At 34.9% G+C, this 23,089-nt stretch overlaps 1 protein-coding gene across 1 annotated transcript; it reads right to left on the bottom strand.

Annotated features, from left to right (window-relative positions):
* Window positions 1–1,437: 1,437 nt before the first annotated feature.
* LOC102008851 (solute carrier family 7 member 13-like) lies at window positions 1,438–21,902 on the bottom strand. The gene is given in 5 exon segments (XM_013512697.1): window positions 1,438–1,692; window positions 3,950–4,311; window positions 7,714–7,845; window positions 21,243–21,686; window positions 21,689–21,902. Coding segments are annotated over 5 exon segments (1,407 nt in total).
* Between the last annotated feature and the right edge of the window lie 1,187 nt (window positions 21,903–23,089).

The following is a 23,089-nucleotide window of genomic DNA, read 5'->3' as shown; positions in this document are numbered from 1 at the left end:
ATCACTGCATGCTCTGGATGGTGGAACGTAGAGCTATCACATTTAACATACACCTTCCGGGGTCTTGGTTTCATTTTGGTACAATGTTTTTTATTCCAGTTTTCTTCCCTTTTGGAATGTATCTGTTTAACTTGGGATGTTGGATATTGGAGATGTTTCACTTTCTTTTGGAGTTTTTATTCAGTCCCAAGCATGAGTTTTCCTTGAGACTTAGAGGAGACTTTGGACTTCCAGTTTTGAGCAATGTTGGTGTTATTGAAATTCTGGCAACTCATCAAATGGACTAAAGGCATTTTGCATAATGAAATGTACTTAAGACTTTTAGATGTCAGAGGAGAACATAGTTGTTTAGATGTAAAATATCTACCATATATCTCATATGTTCAGAGGTACAGCTTTTGGAAGGTAATTGTATTATAAAGGTGTTATTCTCCTTAGTGCATTTGTCCAGTGATTAGTTCAGAGAAGAATGTGCATCTTAGGTGCTGGGGCCTTTTGCAAAGAGGCGGGACACTGAGGTAATTGCCTAGAAGGGTGTATTCTTTCCTTCACATCCTCTCTTTTCTTTCTTTACTTCCCAGATGCCATGCGCTGATTAATTTTCCTCTAGAACATCTTTCTACCATGCTGTTACTGCCTTGGAGTCCATAAACCATAGCCTGAGCCCACTTATAACAAGTGCTAAAAGAAACTTGTCCTCTTTTTAGTTGTCAATATTGGATATTTTGTTCTTGGAATGACAAAATGACTACTGTACTTTGCAACATTTTAAGTCCTTTCTAGCTTTCATCTCCAAATGTTGTCAAATTCTTCTACGCACCAATAACATAACATTGTGAACCACATTGCCTGATTCAGTTGCAGGAGTGACCCTTGTTCTGTGTACCAAATTTTTGTGTCAGTTTCTGTTGCAGAGAAAATTTCCAGAAAGGTGGAAAGAATTATTTTAGTTCATGGTTTTACAGGTTTCAATGCTACGTTTTGTGGTGTGCTCCTTCTGGGCCTGTGGTGAGGCAGAATATAATGTTGGTGGCCATGTGGTGGAGTGAAGTGTGTCTTGTCATGGCAGAGAGCATGCAGAGAAAGAGAGAATGAAGAAATGGCCAGGACAAAAATACCCTTCAAATGCCTGTTGCATCTAACCTACACTGTCCACCAAAACTCATTTCTAGTGTCCATCATCCCTTTAGCATCACCTTCAGGGGCTGACTCTTCAGCACTTGAGTCTGTGGGGAATGTTTCAGATCCAAATTGTAGCATATATGCTTGTTATTGATATTTATTTGGAAATTTGAGGTCCTATGTCCTTAGTTATTAATGAATATATGTATCTGAGTGTTTGAATTTGTTCTGTATAGCTTGGGGGTTTGTAGGGCTCTATACATCCACTTAAATTTCACAAATTAAATTCTCTTATTTTCACAAATATGTTTATACTCAGTTTTTGTTTGTGGAAATACAAGTTTCATGATCATCTGATGGTGATACATTAAATAATAATTGTAAATAACAAGTGATTGTCTCAGAACATACAGAATGTTGCTTAAGGTGAACATGAAATTGGTAATACAGAAGTCCACTTAAAACAAAGATAACTTGATAAGCATGCTCCATTTTTGGAGACTGAATGATTGGCATCAAAATTAGAAATACAGATGAAGCTAAAGATGCAAATATCAATGGCAGCCACACCTGAAATAAAAAAGAAAACTAAGATTAATAATGACATTTTTCACACAAATTTTTACAGACAAAGGGTTACACAGGTGATAGAAAACAAAGGGGAAGTAACTGCATATGTTTTCAAATATGTTTGATGAACATTATTAGTTTTGTATTATAGAAAATGAGATTAATGCATATTAAGGTATACTACAATTTTTAAATTCTAGTCTTTTGTTTGAGTTTTAGAGTATCATGCCATCAGCAAATAATGATAATTTAATTCCTTCTTTTCTTATCAATATTCATTTTATTTCTTTTCTTTCTCTAATTGCCTGGCTAATGTTTCTAGAACTACATTAATCACAAGTGGTAATAGTGAGCATCTTGTCTTGTTCTTGAAAGCATGAAAGATTTCAATTTTTCACCGTTTAGCAACACCACTGGCTGTTGGTATTTTATAGACAGCTTTTCTCAGGTTGACATAACTACCATCTATTTCAGTTTTCTGTAGGATTTTTAAAAATTGTGAATTAATGCTAGACGTTGTCGAATGCTTTTTCTGCATCTATTGAGATAATCATATGGCTTTTCTCCTTCATTCTGTTAAAGTGGTGCGTTACATTTATTGGTTTGCCTATGTTGAAATTTCTCTTTATGCCTGGAAAGAATCCTACTTGGTCATGGTATACAACCTTCTTGATGGTTTTCAGCATTGTATTGGGCACTATCTTACTGAGGATTTTTGCATCTATATTCATTAGGGAGGTTGGCCTGTAGTTCTCCTTTTGTTTGGATCCTTCTCTGGTTTTGGTAATGCTTGATTCCAGGAATGATTTGGAAGTATTGCCCACTTTCAATTTCATTAAAGAGTTTGAGGAGTAATGGCATTAGGTCTTCTCTAAAGATCTTGTAGAATTCAGCAATGAAACCATAAGGTCCTTGGGTTTACTTTGTTGGTAGCTTTTTAATTACTTCTTCAATTTTATTGACTGATGTTGATTTATTTAGAATTTTTGTATCTTCTTAATTCAGTATTGGTAATTCATATGTATCTAAGAATCTGTCCATTTTTTCTGAGCTGTCCCTTTTATTGGAGTACTGATTCTCATCGTAGATATTGGTTATCTTCCAGATCTCTGAAAGATCTGCTGTGATCATATCCTTTTTATTCCCAATCATGGATTTGAATCTTTCCTTCCTTTCTTTTGATCAGGCTGGCCAAAGGTGAGTCTATTTTATTTAATCTTTCAAAGAAATACCTCTTTTATTTATTGGTTCTTTGCATTGTTTTCTCAATTTCAGTTGCATTAATTTCTGCTCTGATCTGTATAATTTCCTTTCTTTTATATACTTTGGGTTTAACTTGCACTTTTTTTTACCTAGAAGATTGAAGTTCACCATTAGATTAATTATTTGGGCTTGCTCTGCCTTTTTAATGTGAGAATTCTGCACTATAAATTTCCCTTGTAGAAATGCTTTCATTGTATTTCTTCATACAATGCAATTTATACTAAATTACTTGCCATTAGATTATATCATTCATTCATTAAAACCAGTGTAACATTGTACTTTAAGCCATGAAAAGCTGCATTATTTCATGTCATATCATAAATAAAAAAATAATAATACCATTTCAATATTAGCCATGTAAACACTGATAGTCTGTATTTAGGCAACAAAGTTACTATTTGTTTATTATACTTCTTCCAAGTAATATGTACAAATTTGCCCTAGACCAACAGTGTTACATAATTAAACACAGAATAAATATTTTATTCAGAAAAATCTGGATTGAAATACAAAAATCATTATATTAATAATTCATTTCTTCAAGAAGTAACCACTCAATTTTTTCTAAGTTCATCTTTATAAGTTTGATGGGACAGATAGAAAAGATTCTCCTAATGCACCTACCTATCACTGTCTGGCTTTACAAACTTGGGTAACTTGACGTGATCCTCAGATTCTTCCTTTGCAAAATAATGTTTTATATAATGTTGAAGTATTTGTGAGAAATACATTCAGTACATTGCAATAGATCTTCCTTAACAAAGTGGCATTTGCTAATGAACTTTGTAACTGTATTTGTAGATATTTCTTATTTTGCTATGAAGCTAAGAACTTTCATGAAAAGATTAAATGATTCTCTGAACTGCCTAGAACAGTGCCTGAAACATAGCAGTTACAGATTGCATATTTATTTATTAAATGAAAACAACATCTATCTTCCTTGTAAAAATATCAAATTTCAACTTTGACACACACACAAAAAAATCAAATTTACCTTATAAGGTCTCCATAGATCTGGATTCTGGTACCTCAGTTTAAGTAAGCCAATCATATTTAGCCCATTTAAAACCCAAGATACTAATCCCAGATATTTTATTAAGTTGGTTAAGTTTGATGGTATAACAACAATAGAAGAGAAAATGATTAACTGGATCACAGCTACAGCTGGAGATAGTTTTTCATTAAGCATAGAGTGGATCAGAGGCAATTGTCCTTCTTGGCTAGCAGCATAGAGCATCCTTGATCCTTTAAGTATTCCACAAGAAATTTTGTCAACCATTGAAATTGAAATCCCCCGTGAAATGACCCATTGCATTGAGGGGAATACTCTGTCCATCCATGTGACAGCAACAGAATCTACAAAAATTAAACAAAACTTAAAAATCACAGTCACTTTGGACTTTTCACAAATACATATGACAGTCCATTTCCCCTGCATCTGTGCCTTTTGTAATGTAAGTAGACTGCTCTTTACAAGAGAGGAAGTCTCTCTTACTCCTTGAATCTGTTCTGAGCAGTGAAATAGAAATAGTTATTTGTAAGGTTTTTTGGTCCTAGTTCTTGAGAAGTATTTGAGACCTCTGCTTGCTGTCTTGATTAAAACTTTGCCTAGCTACAATATTAACAAGTTCAGCCAACATTATCAGAGGACAGATGTTATTTCTGCAGAGAAATGCATAAAATAGATTTTCCATGTAGAAACATAATTGTCCTAGAGCTGCTGCTGCTGCATTTTGAACTCTCTTCTGACATGTCTTTTAAAGCCAAACTCCTCCCAGGGTACTCTCAGCCAGTGACTTTGTGGTAGGGATATATGAAAACTCATTTCTGTGTTGGTCAAGCTCTTCCTGGTTTCTTCCTGGATTGATTTAACATAAGACTTTGTCATAAAAATCTACTTGCATATGTAACCTTGTTGTAGAATTTGCCTCTCAGAAGTTTGAAATGACATCCATGTGGGAACCTAAAGAGCATGGCAAGCCTTAGGATAAATCCTTTCCCCTGTAGCAGGAATGCGCAGACACAGGAATACCCAGCATGCTCAACTGATCCTATCATAAATTTCCAATAAGTAGAATTCTGATATAAAAATGTTTGTTTTAAGTCAGTACATTTCTGGAAGTTTGCTAGGCAATAATGAATAATTGATATGGTCACCTGTACTATTATAAAAAATGGAAAAGCTTTTGAACAGAGTGGATATTGTTCTCTAGCTAAATCAAATAGTTCCTCTTGTACATAGCAGTCGCTTACACTACAAAAGGTATAGATGTAATAGGAGTGAAGTATTGTCATATGTATTAACAATATCATATTATGTTTTAAATGCAACAAGTATGCTGCAAAATGACTCCAAAATTATTGGGCACTAATTAAAGTTAATGTGGAGACAAAAGTTGTGTGATACAATGTTATCTTATTACTTATGAAAGTATAGTATTCTTCCAGTGACCACTGGATAAATTAATATTTCAATTTTTTTTTGTCATTTTTCAACATCAGTTGCTTAGTTGTACATGTGTATTTGAAAAATTAAAGGTTATAATTTCTTCTAGAAGGAATCTATGTTTCTAAAATTCAAAGAATTATTAATAGTGTTAACACTTGCTGAGAGATCATTGCTATTGTATTCTAAGTTTATTAAATTGTTTCTTCATTTCATGATTTCAAATCATTTCATGATTTTAAAATGCATTCCTTAGACTGCTATTTAATTAGGAAGAGGCTCTTCGACCCAAGAGATACTGCACATGGAATCAATCTTACTGTCAAGATGAGGTAGGCAATTATACCAAGTTCCAGGTATCCAAAGTATATTGTGTGGGGAAGAGATTAGAGTGTCTGCTGTACAGAAGCTTGCAGTAGATGAGGACAGAAAGTTAGGCCTGGAATAAGACGGTGCAGATTGCTCTGGTCAGCTGAGAGATGGCCATTTGGTTTGAATGAAAGGCATGTTGGAGTGATAATGTGATGATTACAGCAGCTGAGAGTGAGATTAGGAGGACATGCAATCAAATGAGACAGCATAGTATTTAAGCAAGGAAGTGGCCTGATTGTATTTTATAAAGTCAACTGTAGACACTGGAAGAAAGCTGGATTGGTTGGAGTGCATAAATTAAGAAGCTGTTGCAGTAAACCGGGGAAGAACAAGGAGAGCCTGGACCAAGGCAGTATGAGGGGGAACGAAGAGGGGATAATACCTGAAGCATGTTAGTGAGGTATATTTTTAGAGAACTGGTGGACAAGTTCTCAGGTGGAGTATATGGCAAATTATAATTTTGCCTTAATTTTTAATAATTAAAAATATCTCTTTCAGTAGATTACAGTAATCCTGTGAGACCATAATTGTGAATATGCAATCTTAACACACTTTTGTGTCCTTTTTAGTCTTGTACTTGTCCTTTTCTTTTATAACCAGCATTTCTGTGCTAGTCTCTACGAAGATGCATGAAGTCCCCTTTCGGTTTTTTTTAATCCTGTAAAGTTATATACATGTTGAGATCCCTCTGTGTTTGTCCATGGTCATATTGCCCTATGTCTGTGTATGCTACTTTTTAGTTAGTATTTTCACTGGTATAGTGATTAAAATTCATTTAGAATACTTGAGAAGTAAATTGTTCTTAATGAATAAATTTTCCAGATAATTGAATTTCTTTTCCTTCAGCAGTAACTCCATTTATTTATTTATTCATTTATTTTGGTTTTTCTCCGGTACCAGGAACCGAACTCATGACCTTGCGCTTGCCAGGCAGGTGCTTTGCCGCTGAGCTAAATCCCCAGCCCCAAGTAACTCCATTTAAAAGAAATTAAAGTTTAGTTTACTTTTTCTAATACATTTCAAATACTACTTTTTTGTTGTAAAGTACACTTTTCAGTATTTGAATCTGCATTTGTTCATATCTGTGTTTATGTGTCTTGTCATTTTCTGTATAAATAAGACTCATTGTGTTTCAGAGCTTAAGTTATATGGCTTTATGTTATTATTGAATTTCTGAGAAGCCATCTTAGTAAAGCTTTGACCTGATTTTAACAGAGATTGAGAATATGGTTTTAAAATTAGAAACTGGTTTTAGTCTGTTTCTTTCCAATTATTATGCCACATTAAATGTCATTCTTGTTGGAATTCTATTAATATTAGTCTTTATATATTGTTGCTCATATTTATGAACCATTATTCCCAATAAGCTGAAGAAGAGGAAGGTATTTTTATAATTTTAAGAGGTCAACTCATATTTGCTTTTGAATTTTAAATCTTTCCATCTGTAGATGGATGACAGTGGCTACATAATTAAATACCCTGGATTTTACATTCTTTGTCTAAGAAATGGGGATGGTATTGCCTATTTCAAACAGTTACAATGAGGATAGGTATCTGGGTGGAATCTAAATTATGGAATATCTATGGAAAATACGTATTTCTTTTTTGGTGCCTTTCTCGTTCATGTTTTCTCTGTGTTTTCTTTTTACACCTCCTTTTTTTCCACCTCTTCTCCCTTCCTCTAATCTACCTCCTCTCTCTGTTTAGTTCTTGCTATTTCACATTCTTCTACTCTATGCACTTAGGGTTTGTCAAGTGCTTATTTTTTACACATTATTGAGACAATTATTTTTCCTTGGATTCTTTGTAATGCCCAAAACATGAACACATTATATTTATATGATTATAGGTATATCAAACAAATCTATTTATAGAGACATACCCATCTATTTTAAGTAGATAGATGTGCCCATTTCCCTCCTGTTCACATACAATCATACCTGAAAAGATGATTTCCTTTGGTGTCAAAACTGTCAGGAAGGATATATTAGTCAATAAGTATACCACAGTCACAATGAACAAAGCAGAAATCAAAGTTCTGGGAATTGTCTGACCAGGGTTTTTTACCTCTCCTAAGAAACACACAAAAAATTAATCAGAACAGATCATATTGTTGAAAATTTCAGAGTTCTTTCTAATAGGAAGGAGAACAATGTATTACTCCAGTGTCATTACTCTCTCATCTTTCTGGGCTGATCCTGTTTTGGTCCAGGACAAAGTTTCTTTGCAAGCTTGAATATTCCATGATATTTTATAGAAGTAAATTATGCAAACTATCCAAATTCCTATTAGTCATGTTTGGAAGAGAAGACATTTGATTTTCTTGCTGATGAATGGGTAGAATGTAAGTCAGGGGAGGTGTTTTCCTGGCACTAGAGACTCCTTAAACATTGTCAGATGTGCTACTAAGATGAATGCATTGATGCTGCTGAGGTCCATTGTAAATCTTCATTGCAGAAGTAAATGTAAAGAATGTGTTATGATGCTTGGGTATAACAGCTGTCCTTTTAACATAACTACCAGGATATAAACTTTCTGTTTGGTTAACACCTGGTTAGGAATATAATCAATCATAGCCATGTGTAAAAATAAGATTTCTATTTAGGTTACTGCATCTTGACACACCAAAATCCAAATTTCTAAACTTGATGTTATCAGTTTGTACATGAAATTCATATAGCATTGGTTATGACAGCTTCATCTGATGTAGTGACCCACAGCATCCTCCACTCAACTCATCTTCCTTCTACTTCCAGGATTGAGCTATTCTGAAATAAAGATGATCAGAAAATATTATAGCCTCCCAATCTAATGTTGTAAAGGCAGTTGTGTTTGAAAGGTCAAATGAAGTTTTTTTAGGATTAGCAGAATTTAAAGATTTTTGTGCAGAGTGTGAAAAGTAGTTTGTTCAATAATTTTTATAAGAAGAATATCTTTTATTATTAATCTCTGAAAGAGAACTTGTTTTTGACATTTATTAATACATGTTTGCAGTACATAATGATTACATTCACTGCAAGGATTGGTTTATGTACATAACATATTTCAGTTTTCTTCCTTTACTCCCATCCCTCCACTCCCTTTTAGTTTTCCTGCATCATTTTCATTTATCGTGTATACCTTATAAAGTTAATTATCATATATACAGATTGAAAACCAGATTAATAGGCCAAAGAATATATAAAACATTAAAAAACAATTGTACAAAATCAAGGTACACTTTCAGATGTATTATCTAAGCTGGATTCTAATAACAAAAAAATTTCTTCATTTTCCTTTTAGTCCATATATATTGATATTTTCATACAGAGAAACCATGCAATATTTAATCTTGTATGTCTAAATTACTTCACCTAATATTATGGTCTCAAGGTGCATCCATTTTACTACAAATGGCTCAAATTTGTCCTTTTTAATGGCACATTTTGTTTATTCATTTATCTATTGATTGACCTGTGGGACATTTCCAATATTTAACTATTACGAATTGTGCTGCTATAAATGTGGATGTGCATACATGACTGTGGTATGATATCTTTAACACTTTGGGGAAGATACCTAGAAGGGGAATAGCTGACTCAAATGGAATTTCAACTCTTAGGCTTTTGAGGAAACTCCATGCTGATTTCCATAGAGTTTGTATGTTTACACTCCCATCAACAGTGCAGAATGGTTCCTTCCTCCCCATAACCTCAAAAGCATTTGTTATTGGTTCATTTCTGGATGATAACCATTCTTTCTGGAGTGAGACAGAATGTCACAGTTGTTTTAATTTGCATTTAATGAATGGCTAGCGATGATGAATATTTTTTCCTGTATTTACTGGCTATTTGTATTTCTTCATCTAAGAAGTGTCTATTCATTTCAAATATTCATTTTTGGAGAAAGTCTATAAATGTAGGGATCTAAAATTTTGAGTTCATTGTATATTTTAGATTAGTCCTTTGGGAAGTAGCTGGCAATTTTTTTTTTCCATTCTGCAGGCTGTGTCTTCACTTTGTTAGTGATTTCCTTTGCTGTGCAGAAGTTTTTAAATTTTATGTGGTCCTAGTTGATGATTCTTGGTATTTGTTCTTGTTCAACTGGAGTTTTGTTCAGAATAACTTTCCTATACCTTTGTCTTCAACAGTTATACTTGTTTTATTTTCTAGCACATTAAGTGATTCTGTTCTACTGTTTGTATCTTTGATCCATTCTGATTTTAGTTTAATGCATAGTGTGAAATATGGGTCTAGGTTCATATTTCAGCACGGAGATAGCTAATTTTCCCTGCACTATTTTATAAAGAGCTATCTTTCCTCCAGGGAAGGGATTTGGCTTTTTCATAAAAAGTAACATAGCCATTTGTGCATGAAGTTATTTATTTATCTACTATACTATTCCACTGATACATGAGTCTATTTTTTTTTTGCCAGTAGCATGCTTTTTAAATTACTGCACCTTTTTAGTGTAACCTCAAGCCAAGGATTGTGATACCCTTTTCCCACTTTTGTTGCCTAGAATTGCTTTTGCTATTCTAGGTCACTTCTTCCTTAGAATCTTAGGATTGCTTTCTCTACTACTATAAGTAATGTTTTTGGTATTTTGATTTGGATCACATTCAATCTACATAACAGTTTTGGAAGAAGATCATTTTAACTATATTGGTTCTTCTCATCCATGAAAGGAAGATATCTTTACATTTTATGGTAGCCTTTGTTTTGTTTACTTTTCTCTCATTGTTGAGACAAAATAGCCAACACCCAAAATTAAGGAAGGAAAGGTTTATTTAACTCAGTTTGTGGAGGTTTCAGTCCATAATCATTTGGCTCCAAGGCAGGGTGACACAGCACAAGGGAAGCGGCAAAAGACAGCAAAAGAAGCAAGAGCAAAAAATGGGGGAGAGCAAGCCTCTTTTCCTCACTTGTATTGTAAGCAGGCTTCCCACCCACACGATCTTCATGCCCTCCTCTTGCACAAGCTTAGGATGTTTACAAAGTGAGGACCCTGACCCCCCCACTGAATTGTTTAGTTAATCATTTAAACTCCTCAATTATCAAGTTGACACAATGTATCAACCATTAAAATCCATCCCTTTTCGACTTGGCAACTAGACACGTTTCTTTAAACTGGTCTCCAGATACAAAGGCATGCATATTCCTAACATTTTACAATTTGAACATTATAACACAGGTTTAACAATCACTAAGAGCCAATATTAAAGCTATCGACATTATATTACATTAGAATCATAACATTCTGTCCCTCTCCCCCCAAAGACTCATGCATGTTCCTTTATTCAAAAGACATTTAGTCCACGTGTAAGAGTTGCCAAAGTCCTAACAATTTCAGCATTGCTGCAAAGTCCAGGTCCCAAGTCTCCTCTGAGATTGAAGGCAAACTCTTAGCTTCAATCCCTTGTACAAATGAAAACAAACTCAAACACTTCCAACATTCAACAGCACAAGATAAACATTTTCATTTCCATAAGGTTTGAGTGACGCCACCCCTAAGGCACTTCTGGTGGTTGTAGCTCCCATGGCTTCACTGTTAGGCCTGTTTTCCTCCCTCCTTGCAGCGTTCCTTAGATGACCCACATTTCTGGTTTTTTGAAACTTCTGGGGTCTCCACAACACCTTTGGATTCACCCTCAGGGCTTCATACATGGCCCTCTCAAGGGCACATTGCTTGGCCTTCCAGGCCTTCTGAAAGGAGGGTGGAAGCCTTCTTAACCCCACAACTTTTGCATTCTGCATGCACCTAAAACCAAAAACATGTGGATGATAGCAAGGTTTGCTGAAAGCTGCAACAGTAATCAGGCTTAGGGTGTTGGTTCCTGCATTGCTGGGCACTCTGAATCCAATTCTGAGGAACAAATTTTCTATGTTTCCACTATTCTGGAACATGGTGCTCTGCAGGTTGCTCCTCAAATCAAAGTCTATCACTTTTACAGTTTGAGGCTGCAAAGGTTAGAGACTTGCTGCTTGTTGTGATGCCCTGAGGCCTTCTTTTCTATTCTCCAGTTCCTTCTGGACAATTGAGATTTTATCAGTTTTATCTTTGTGGTCAACAGTTTTATTGTAGCTTCCTTTCTGGACAAACTCACAATGTTTTAAATCATCTCGCTTGGCTCTTTGTTCTTGATTCTCAACATAAATCTGGCTAAAGTCCCCAACAATAGCTATGCCACAGCCTCAACATTTGACTGCTTCAAATTTCTTCTGTTACCCTTAATCTCAGTCTCAGGCAAAGTCTCTGGATGCAAGCAAAATGCAGACAAACTTTCTGTCAAACCATGTCATACATTGTTTGGAGTCCAACAGCCAGTGCACTCCTTCCCAGCAGAAACCTCCTGAGCCTGATCTTCACCAGTTTTCTGGTCTTCTGAGCTCTGACCAGAATCTTCCATAAAGAACAGCCTAAGGCATTTCAGCTCTACTCTTTCAGGAAACATCTCTGAACCTTTGCAAACACTTCCCATAAGAAATTCCTAAAGGTTCTTTAACCATATGATCAGATATCGTCATGGCAACAACCCCACTCCTCTGGTTCCAAATTCTGCCTTAGTTACTTTACTCTAGTTGCTGATGAGACAAAATGCCTGACACCCAAAATTAAGGAAGGAAAGGTTTATTTAGCTCACAGTTTGTGGAGGTTTCTGTCCATAATCAGTTGGCTCCAAGGCAGGGTGGCATGGCACAGGGGCAACACTTCATGGTAGCAGAAGATAGCAAAACAAGAGCAAAACGGGGGAGAGCAAGCCCCTTTTTCTCACTCATATTTTATAGGGTCCCCACCCATATCATCTCTATACCCTCCTCTTGCACAGGCTCAGGATGTTTACAAAGTGCTGACCTGGTCCCCTGCTGAATCAGTTGGTTAACCTTCTAAACTTCTCAATTCTTAAGTCGAAATTTCCTTTTAGAGAGTACTACAGTTTTCATTGTACAGGTTTTTTACTCCCTTGGTTAGGTTAATCCTTAAGTATTTCAGTTTTCTTGATGCTTTTCTGAAGGATATTGCTTCCCTAATTCCCCTCTCAGTGAGTTTGTTATTGATATAGAAGAACACTTGATTTTTGAGTAGTGACTCTCTATCCTGCTACACTGTCAAATTTGGATATTAATTGTAGGAGAGTTTTGATGGACGTTTTTGGGGACTTCTATGTGGAGGATCATGCCATCAGCAAATAATGATAAGTTAGCTTCTTCCTTTCCTAGCATATACCTTTTAATTCTTTCTCTTGTCTTATTGTTCTAGAAATGTTTTGAGCTCTATATTAAACTGAAGGGATGATAGCAGACATCCTTGTCTTGTTCATGAGTTTAGAAGGAAATATTTCAGCTTCTTTCCATTTAGTATGATGTTGATCATTGGTGTGTCATGATGACTTTTATCATGTTGAGATAACTTTGATTTCTACTTTATTCAGTGCTTTTTAATCATGAATGGATGTTGGATTTTTTTCAAATTATTTTTTATGTCGATGGTGATGATCATGTTATTTTTGTCCTTTGTTCTGTTTATAAAATATGTTATGTTTATTGATTTTCAAATGTGAAATCATACCTGCATCTTAGGAATGAATTCTACTTTGTCACAATATATGATGTTTTTGATGATTTGCTTCATTTTGCTTGCCACTATTTTATTGAGGATATTTCCATCTGTGTTCATTAAAGAGATTCCATGTAGTTCTGTCTTTTTGGTTGGGTAATTTTTCTCCTATTGGAATCAGGTATTGGAATTGTTTGCTTCTAGGAAAGACTTTGGGAATATTTCTTCCCTTTCTTTTTTGTTTTTTTTTCCCAGTACCAGAAATCGAACTCACGACCTCGTGCTTGCCAGGCAGGTGCTGTGCCACTGAGCTAAATCCCCAGCTCCTTCTTCCCTTTCAATTTCGTGAAAGAGTTTGAGGAGTACTGGCATTAGGTGTCCTCTAAATTTCATGTAGAATTCAACAGTAAATCAATTGGGACTTAAGTTTTACTTAGTTGGTAGTTATTTTAATACTTCTTCAATTTCACTGATTGATATTGGCTTATACAGGATTTTTATATCTTCTTGATTCAGCTTTGGTAGATCATATGTATCTAGGATCCCATTTCCCTCTAAATTTCTTTCTTGTACTTTATTAGAGTACAAGTTCTTAATATAGTTACCAATAATCTGGATTTCAGGAGAATACTTATGATTTCACATTTTTCATTTCTTTCTTTTTTTGTCTTTTTGAGACAGGGCCTCACTATGCTGTTCAGGCTGGAGTTGAGCTCACTTTGCAGCCCAGGCTTATATCAAACTCACAATAGTCCTCCTGCCTCAGTTTCCAGAGTGCTGGGATTACATGTGTGTGCCACCATGTCTAGCTCATTTTTCATTTCTAATTGCATAGATGTGTGTATTTTCTTTTCTTATTTTTTTTTTAAGATTATCTAAGGGGTTGTGTCTCTTTTGCTTAATATTTTGAAAAACCCACTGTTTTAATTCATTCAGTTTTAATAATCTTGTTCTTCATATTGGCATTTGATTTGTACTGTTTTTCTTTTTCTTGGACCTTGATGTTCATCATTAGAGTTTTTGTTTGAATTTCTTCTGTTTTATTCATTGGAGAATTCACTGCTATATACTTCCCTATTAGGTCTGCTTTCATTGCATACCACAGGTTCTGGTATGTCATAATGGAATCATGGTTTAATGTTAGAAATTTTGCAATTTTTAGAAAAATTCACCTGTGACCCACCCATTGATTATTCATGGAGGTATTGTTTAATTTCCATGTTTGTATAGTTTACATGGTGTGTGGTTTGTGTCTGGGTGTCCCCCCAAAGACTCATGTGGTCATGGGGCAGGCTTTTAGAGTTTGATTGATTATGGGTGTGAGAGGTGCACCCACCCTGGGGTGGATAGTTTGCATATGTAAGGGAGAGCAAGAGGCTGCTTGTGGCCATTCCTGGCTTTTGTGCTTGTTGTTTTTGCTGTGTTCTGCTGCTATGAGATGTAGCCCTCTGCCATGTTCCACCCTGCCTTGTAACCTACCAAGTATGGACTGAAAACTCTACAAACTGTAAGTGAAATAAACCTTTCCTTCCTTAATTTTGGGCGTCAGGTATTTTGTCCCAGCAACGAGAGAAAAGTAACCAAGACACATGGTTTCTAGTTTCATTGCACTATGCACATTGCCATTATTTTCAAGTTTCATTGCACTATGATCTGATAATATGCATGGGATAGTTTTGATTATTTTGCATTTATTTATGCATGCTTTATTGCCTAGTATGTCATCGATTTTGGAGAAAGTTTCACATGCTTCTGAGAAGAATGTGTATTCTGTTGTTGGATGGATCACTCTGTGCAGGGTGACTGTTGTGTCCATTTGCTCAAAGGTTTGTTTTAACTCTTGTATTTCTTTGTTGAATTTTATCTAGTTGATCTGTCTATTTGTGACAACTGGGTATTGAATTCCCTCATTACTATTGTATTTGTGCTTATCTGATTTTTCATGCTCATTAGTATTTGTTTATGAAGTTGATTGTGCAGTTATTTGGTATGTATAAATTTAGGATTGCTAACTCTTCCTGTTGAATTTTTCTTTACCTAATATGTAATGACCTTCACTGGAGCTAACAGTGGTCTGGTATCAAGTTATGCTCAGTATCCTGGTCTATGAGTGCTAAACTAGCTCTAGAGAAATTACTCAATAATATTTTTGACTGAAATAATGAATTGCACTCACTGAAAGGCACAGGAAATTTGCAAAATCAATGGATATAAAGAAACACAAAACATTAGAAAAAGAAAAACAAACCATACAACAGCAGATAAAGGAATTACTAAGACAGTGATAGTAAATAATCAATACATCTCATCAATCTCTCTCAGTATTAATGGCCTTAAGTCTCCAATCAAAAGACAAGACTGTAAGACTAGACCAGATACAGAATACCACAATCTGTTGTATGCTAGAAAGTCACCTAATCCAAAAAGATATCCATAGAGAATTGTTTGACTTTTAGTCATTGGATTTCTTTTGAGTTACATGTGTTTCTTAGATGCAATGTATTTTTGGATTTTGTTTTTTGATGCAGTCTGACAGTCTGCTTCTTTTAACTGTGAGTTGATACCATTTACATTGATGGTTATAACTGATACATATTCACTTATCTTTTTCCTGTTATTATCCTGTTATTTGTTCCCTGTCTTTCTCCTCTGTTTAATTGCCTGCCTTGCCTAACTGCTTCTTTCTATTGGCATTCATGTGTTTGCAGTCTTCATTATCTCTTTCTAATATATCCTTCAGATCATTCTATAGACCTGGTTTCATGATAATAAATTTCTTCCATTCTCTGTCATGTAAGTATGTTATTTATCCATTCATTTTGAAATTTAGCTTTATAGGATATATCAATAAGGGTTGATAATTGTTTTCTTCTAGGGCTTGAAGTACCTTACTCCAACATTTCCTTGACTATAGGGCATGTGTTGAGAAGTCTGCTGTGATTCTGATGATTTTTCCTTTATAACTGATTTGTCTCCTTTCTCTATACACTTTTAATATTCTGTTCTTGTGCTGAATTTCTGGAATCTTGATTATTATGTGCCCTGTTGTGTATTTATTTTGGTCTTGGCTATTTGGAGTTCTATATGCTTCATTTATTTGCATGTCAAATTCTTTATCCATATTTTGGAAGACTTTAGCCATGATTTTTGTGAAGAGTTTTTTTTTTTTTTAATGTATTTTGCACTGTCTCCGGCTTTTGCACTGACTCAAATCAATCTTATGCTGTTCTTATTTGCTTCATCTTATAGCTATTGCATTGATTTTTATGATCGCTTGCTATTTTTATCTTTCTTTTCATGGTTGCTAGATGCAATCCTGTGTTCTAGATATGATATTCTTTCCTCTCTTTCGTTTAATCTGATATGTATACTTTCAATGACTTTTTAACCTCCTGGACTTCTGTTTGTATCTGTTTCATGGATTCTACTTTCCTATGAAGGGCTTTTATGCTTTCCATTGTTTTCCTGTGCTCCTCTATTTTTTAAATCTATGTCTATTTTAAAAATCATTTATTTTGATTGTCCTTTCTTTTTACACCATAGAGATTATTTTTGCTATAACTTCTTCCATTTGTTTTTTCACTTCTGTCTCTATCATTTCAGAAAGATCCAGTGATTGGCTTCTGATTTCCTCTAAGTTATTGTGCTCTTGGCTTGTCCTTGGTTGGCTGGGGGTATGGTGTTGCATTTTGCTTCTGTGTGTAGTCATCTACTGTTTTCTATTTCTTGTATTATTTTATTTTCTGTGTTGATGATTATAGGTTTCTTATGATAGCTTTATCCCTAGTATTAAGGCTTCCTTAGGAAATGGTTGCTCCAAAAGGATATCTTCTAGATGTAGGTGGTTCTTGGCCTTTGTGTCTACCTGAAGAACCTATTTTTCCAGTGTGTTGAGGATGAGAAGATTTTATCTATTTGATTCATCACCCAGTCCTTTGGTACTAGATCATGGTGATGGTAGTGATCCCATACAAGCCCAGTGTTGTCATATAGGAGAGAAAAACTAATTATAGTAGATATGGTACCCTGGCTAAAGTAGTACAGTTATCAATAAAAATAATCTAGAGTGCACCCTGGCTACTGACAAACTGGTAACTATTAGCCTGATACTTTTAACCATAGGAGAAAATTCTACAGTTATATAACAGAATCCATCATATATAAAGAACCTGTATGCAGTGATTTCCTGTTATTTGAGTGATTTTACCCTGTTGTGAGGGCAGATTAAGAGGGACAGGGGACAAGATAGAGAGATGAGTAAGGTCCTAAATAGTAGAAGCAAGGCTTGTAGGGCATGGGATGATTACCTCAGTTTTGGGAAACTGGAGGACAGAAGAGGGAAAGAATGGAAGAAGAAGCAAATGATTATTAAAGTGAACTGAACAGAGAAGATGCAATGTTTATATACATGGAAGTATCATAAAATCAGGGAAGATAGTTGGAAAAAGAGAATTAGGAGACAAACAGAGGGAAACAAAATCTAAGTGTTTAAAAAAGAAAAAAGAAAAAGAGAGAGGAAAAAGAGACTAGAAACAGGAAGCAGAAAAACCCTAAAAATAAAAGAAGATAAAACTAAACTAAATTAAAAGGGCCTCAACCAAATAGAAAAATGAAAACCAATCAAACATAGAAAATGAATGGAATAAAGTTTCTCTGATGTTCATAGCTTTGTGGTAGGTCCAAATCTGATCTCAGAAATGTATTGTGTACTTCAGTCAGTTTTGCTGTGGGATTTGTTCTGGGTATAGGGCTGATCGTGTCTTATGAATGTGGAGGCTGGTGCTGGCATCTTGTTGCTGGGGATCCCCTCAGCTCTTTGATATCTCTCTCTCTCTCTCTCTCTCTCTCTATTTATCTCTATCTCATCTATATCTATATCTATATATCTATCTCTCTCTCTCTATCTATATATATATCTCATCTATATCATATATATATCTATCTATATCTATATCATATCTCTCTATATATTTATATATATTTGGCTAAAGTAGTACAATTATCAATAAAAATAATCTAGAGTGTGCCCTGGCTGCTGACAAACTGGTAACTATTAACCTGATACTTTTAACCATAGGAGAAAATTACATATATCTATCTATATCTATATCTGTCTATATCTCTCTATCTATATCTATATCTGTATCTATGTCTACCTATCTATCTATCTATATATGTATATATATATATCAGTGTAGCTTCAGAGGTCTATAATGGAATATTGACTGTGGAATGAAAAGTAGAACTTGTAGAGTTTTACTAGAAAGAAAAAGTCTGTAACTACAAAGTTGTAACTTGAAAGGCAAGAAGCTCCACACAGCACATATTCTGCTATAATTAATATAGTTCAAAAATCAAGGAAGTGTAGTTTTAGGTTTCACTGGAGAGCTAGCCATGGACATAATTTCTGAGTCACAATAGAAGAAGGATGCCAGTTTGTAAAAAGGAAATATTTGTAAAATATCTATATCTATATCTATAGAGAGATGATATAGATATAGATAGATATAGATATAGAATACATCCATATATATATGGAGTCATGGTCCCACCTATCCCCTTCTATCCCACTTGTTCTTGTGCTAAAGCACAATGCTGGTTCATCTAACTTACCAGCTGATGGTGTGTATGACCATGCCTGGGTCTTGGGGGGTCCCTGACTAGGGCAATCTTTCTGTATGTGTCCTGCCAGTGCTGCTGCTATGAGTGCCTTGCTGGGTCACTCCAATTTTATTCTTTTTAAAATATCATTTTTGTTTCCTTTTCCACTTACTTCTTTCCTCCTCTCCACACCTTAGTTCTTTTTCCTTTTGAGGAATCTCTTCCCATTTCACAATATCAGTTGTACATTTTGGCCCCCATTTACCCTTTAAGTTTCTCGCAGCAGGGAGACAAAGCAATTAAACAGCAGAAGCAAAAGATCTATGTATTGAAAATTACAGCACTCTGAAAAAGGAGACAGAAAAGGATATCAGAAAATGGAAAGATATTCCTTTCTCGTGGACAGGAAGAGCCAACATCGTGAACAGGGCCATACTCCCAAAATTGTTATACAGATTTAATGCTGTCCCAATCAAAATACCATTACTGTACCTCACAGAACTAGAGAAAACATTCCTAATATTCATTTGAAACCAAAGGAGACCTAGAATAGCAAAAGCAGCTCTGGGCAATGAAGGCAAATGAGGGGGCATCAACATCTAATGTGAAATTATATTACAAAGCTATTGTGCTCAAATCAGCATGATACTGGCAAAAAAATAGACCTGAGGATCAGTGGACTAGATTAGAAGATTCAGACACAAAAACAAGTACCCTAAATCACCTTTGCTTTGACAAAAGAGCCAAATAGGTTCACTGGAAGAAAGATAGCCTCTAATAAATGGTGCAGGAAAACTTACTTTCTACATGCTGAAAACTAAAACCAGACCCATGTCTATCACCATGCACTAAACTAAAGTCAAAATGGATCAAAGATCTAAATATTAAAACAGAAACATTAAATATACTAGAAAGAAAATAGGTAGAACTCTTGAAGACATAGGTATAGGCAGATACATCATGAACAAAACCTAGACTGCATGGGAAATCCCTCAAATAATTAACAACTGGGATCTCATCTTATTAAAAACTTCTACACATCAAAAGAAATCATGAACAGAGTGAAAAGACAACCCAGTGAATGGGAAAAATTTAGCCAATTGTCCCTCAGACAAAGGACTTTTATCTAGAACACATAAAGAATTGAAATAAGTCAAATCCTCCAAATTCAAAGACCCAGTCCAAAAATGGGCATCTGAGGTGAATACACACTTCTCAGATGAAGAAATACAAATGGCAAATAAATATATAAAAAATGTTCAATATCACTGATCATTCATGAATGGCAAATTAAGCAACACTGAGATTCTATCTCACTTGGGAAAGAATGGCTGTCATAAAGAAATGAAAAAAAATGCTATAGGTGCTGTGCAGAAAATGGAACATTTCTCCACCTTTGGGAGTTCAGACTGGTGTAGCCACATGGAAATCAGTATGGAATTTCCTCCTAAAGCTAGGATTAGAGATCCCATTCCACCTAGCTACTCCCCTTCTAAGTATCTTCCCAGAGTAATTAAAAATATATGTGTATCTATATTGATAATAGGACAATTTGTTATAGCTAAATCTTGGAAACAACTCGGATGCCCATCAACCAAGGAACTGATAAAAAAGATATGAAGTTTTTATATATAATGGAGTACTACTATCCCATAAAGAAGGATAAAGTTGAGACTTTTATAGGTAAATGGATGCAACTTGAGACCATAGTCATAAGTGAAATAAATCAGACTCACTTGTGTAAACATCATATTGTCTCCCTGGTATGAGAAGCTGAAAGAGTAAATAAGATCTAATGTGTACAATAAATATCACAAAATTGGAAGAAATTGTTCAAAAAGAAAAAGAAAGTAGGCTGGGGGAAAAGGGAAAGGAAAGAAGGTAAAAAGAAAAAATAATGCATGTTAGTTATACTAGTAGTGTCTCTTAGTTAATTGAAAAGGAAGGTTTGTGCTAATATTGCTTGAAGAAGTTTTTATGCCCGTATCTTGTACTGTGAGTAACTATTTTACAGATAACAATATGCAATGTATGAACTATTGTTACTCTCTTATTATTTTGTTATGAAATTTTATTTACTTTTGCACATAAAAAATAAAATATCATTATAGAATTTTAAAACAAGATAATAGGAAATCAATAATTATTATTATACTACCTGCTGTAGTTTCTGTTCAAAATTTTAAAAATAAGGAAATATAAATAAAATAGTAAATCAGATATGTATTTTTTATAACCTTTTAAATGATCCAACTGACTCATTGAACTTGACTACCTTTAAGAAATAATCATTAGAAGATTTAATACAGTAGTTTAGAAAATTCAAACATGCCTGCTATGTTGACCAGGAATGAGGATTCCCCATAGGCATAGAATCCGTGGAGAATGGCTTCTGCAATATGTGAAGCACTGGGAAGTTCAGCATTCAAAGCATTCTCAAACTTGAACACCTTTTTCCCAGTCACTCAAAGCACAATCCCAGTTAGGGAAATGAAAGAGAGAATAGCCATCTTCACTAAAGTGCTGACAGTTTGAAACCAGGACACTGTTGTCAACCCTTGAATATTCAGAAGTCCCAGTGACCACAAAATGGCAAAAGCTAGGCATTTCTTTGGCAGCTCTGGAGGTGGGCATAGAGCATAGAAAGGCTGGATTAGATAGCTCGCTATGAACAAGCTTTGAGCAGCTAGTCCTACTAAAAGACCAAAAATTTCCATCCAAAGATTCAGGAAAGCAACACAAGATCCAAGAGATCTTTTGAGGAAAAAATAAGTGATGCAGTTCTAGGGAAAGTGGTCCCCAGTTCTGCAACACAGAGACCATTGATCACACTCAGTATGCTACAAAGAACCCAAATACTCAGGGAGACAGGAATGTTCAGTGAGGAGTATCTTAATACCCCCTTAGGAGATACAAATATTCCTGCCCCTATTATGGCACTAAATAAGAAGATGCTTGCACAGAAGTACCCTACTGTCCTTGATAGTTGCATGATTTTTCCTCTTTCAAATTCTAAAAAATGAACTCAAACTTTCACATGGGTTTCTTTTATAGTTTCCTCTTCATTTTAGTAAGCCTCCCCTAAGAGTGATATTCTGTCAATGTTAACCCATATCATCCTTGCACAAGTTTTTTATTATTTAAATTAACTGGGTTATAAAAATAATTAACTTGTGATTTTTTTTTTCTCATTTTGTGTCTTCTTGGAAACAGACTTAAATGTTTCACATGTAACTTATTGTTGTTTCAAAATCACTTGTTCCATTGAACAAATTAGTCACTGCTAATTGGAAAGGTAAGATTGCAGAAGTTTTTGGAACGTGAAGTTTCTTTTGGAGTTTTAAAACTACTGCTGGACCTAAGTCCATCAACTTGATCCTCCAAAGCCAATACTCAGGAGAAGAGGACTGTGGAAATTACATCAAGTATTCAAGGACTGAATATTTGAGAATATGAGGGAGTAATTAAATCTGTGAGAAAAGACTTAGGGAACACACGAATGTGATAGGACTTGTATAGGAACGCAAGAATCTGCCTGGGCAGTGAGCAGGAAGGCTGCATGATGAGCAGGTTCTCTTCTTCCCAGAAGGTCCCCTCCCCTTGTCCTGGCACTTTCAGTGGGAACATGGTGATCTACCATGACTTCCTGGGACTTGCTCCTGTACCCTTTAAATAGCCATTACTTTTCTGCAAGTTAAATGTGATAGCATTTAGCATTCTTTGGGTTGGTTGACACATCGGACTAAAGAATAAAAAAGGGTGTTAGAAATTCTGAAGTGAAATTAAAGTAATCAGGTGTTCTTACTTCTGTTACTCTAAATTAAGTTTTTTTATGATTGAGCATCTTAACTGTTTACATGTAGTTTTGCTTACAGTTAGAATACTGTCAAAGGGATGGGAAATTGTTCTGCCAGAAAAAATTCCTAAATGAGGGACTCTGATTATAACACTGTCACAATTTAATTATGAAAAATTACTAGTACCAAGAGACATAATTAAAATTTATAGGGCAAAACATATACTCTGGATTGGAGTGGACAAAACTTTAATTGTATGTTGCCACTCAATAGATACAATTTTTAGGACATAGGATTTTTAGGTGTTTCAAAGCACCTAATTTTATATTACAGAATGTTTTATGATAATGAATGAGATATCACTTCATATACTAGGATTAAA

This window comes from Chinchilla lanigera, unplaced genomic scaffold (assembly GCF_000276665.1).
Source record: "Chinchilla lanigera isolate Chin_1 unplaced genomic scaffold, ChiLan1.0 scaffold00016, whole genome shotgun sequence".
Classification (NCBI taxonomy): Eukaryota; Metazoa; Chordata; class Mammalia; order Rodentia; family Chinchillidae; genus Chinchilla; species Chinchilla lanigera.
This window is presented reverse-complemented; position numbering and strand designations above follow the sequence as displayed.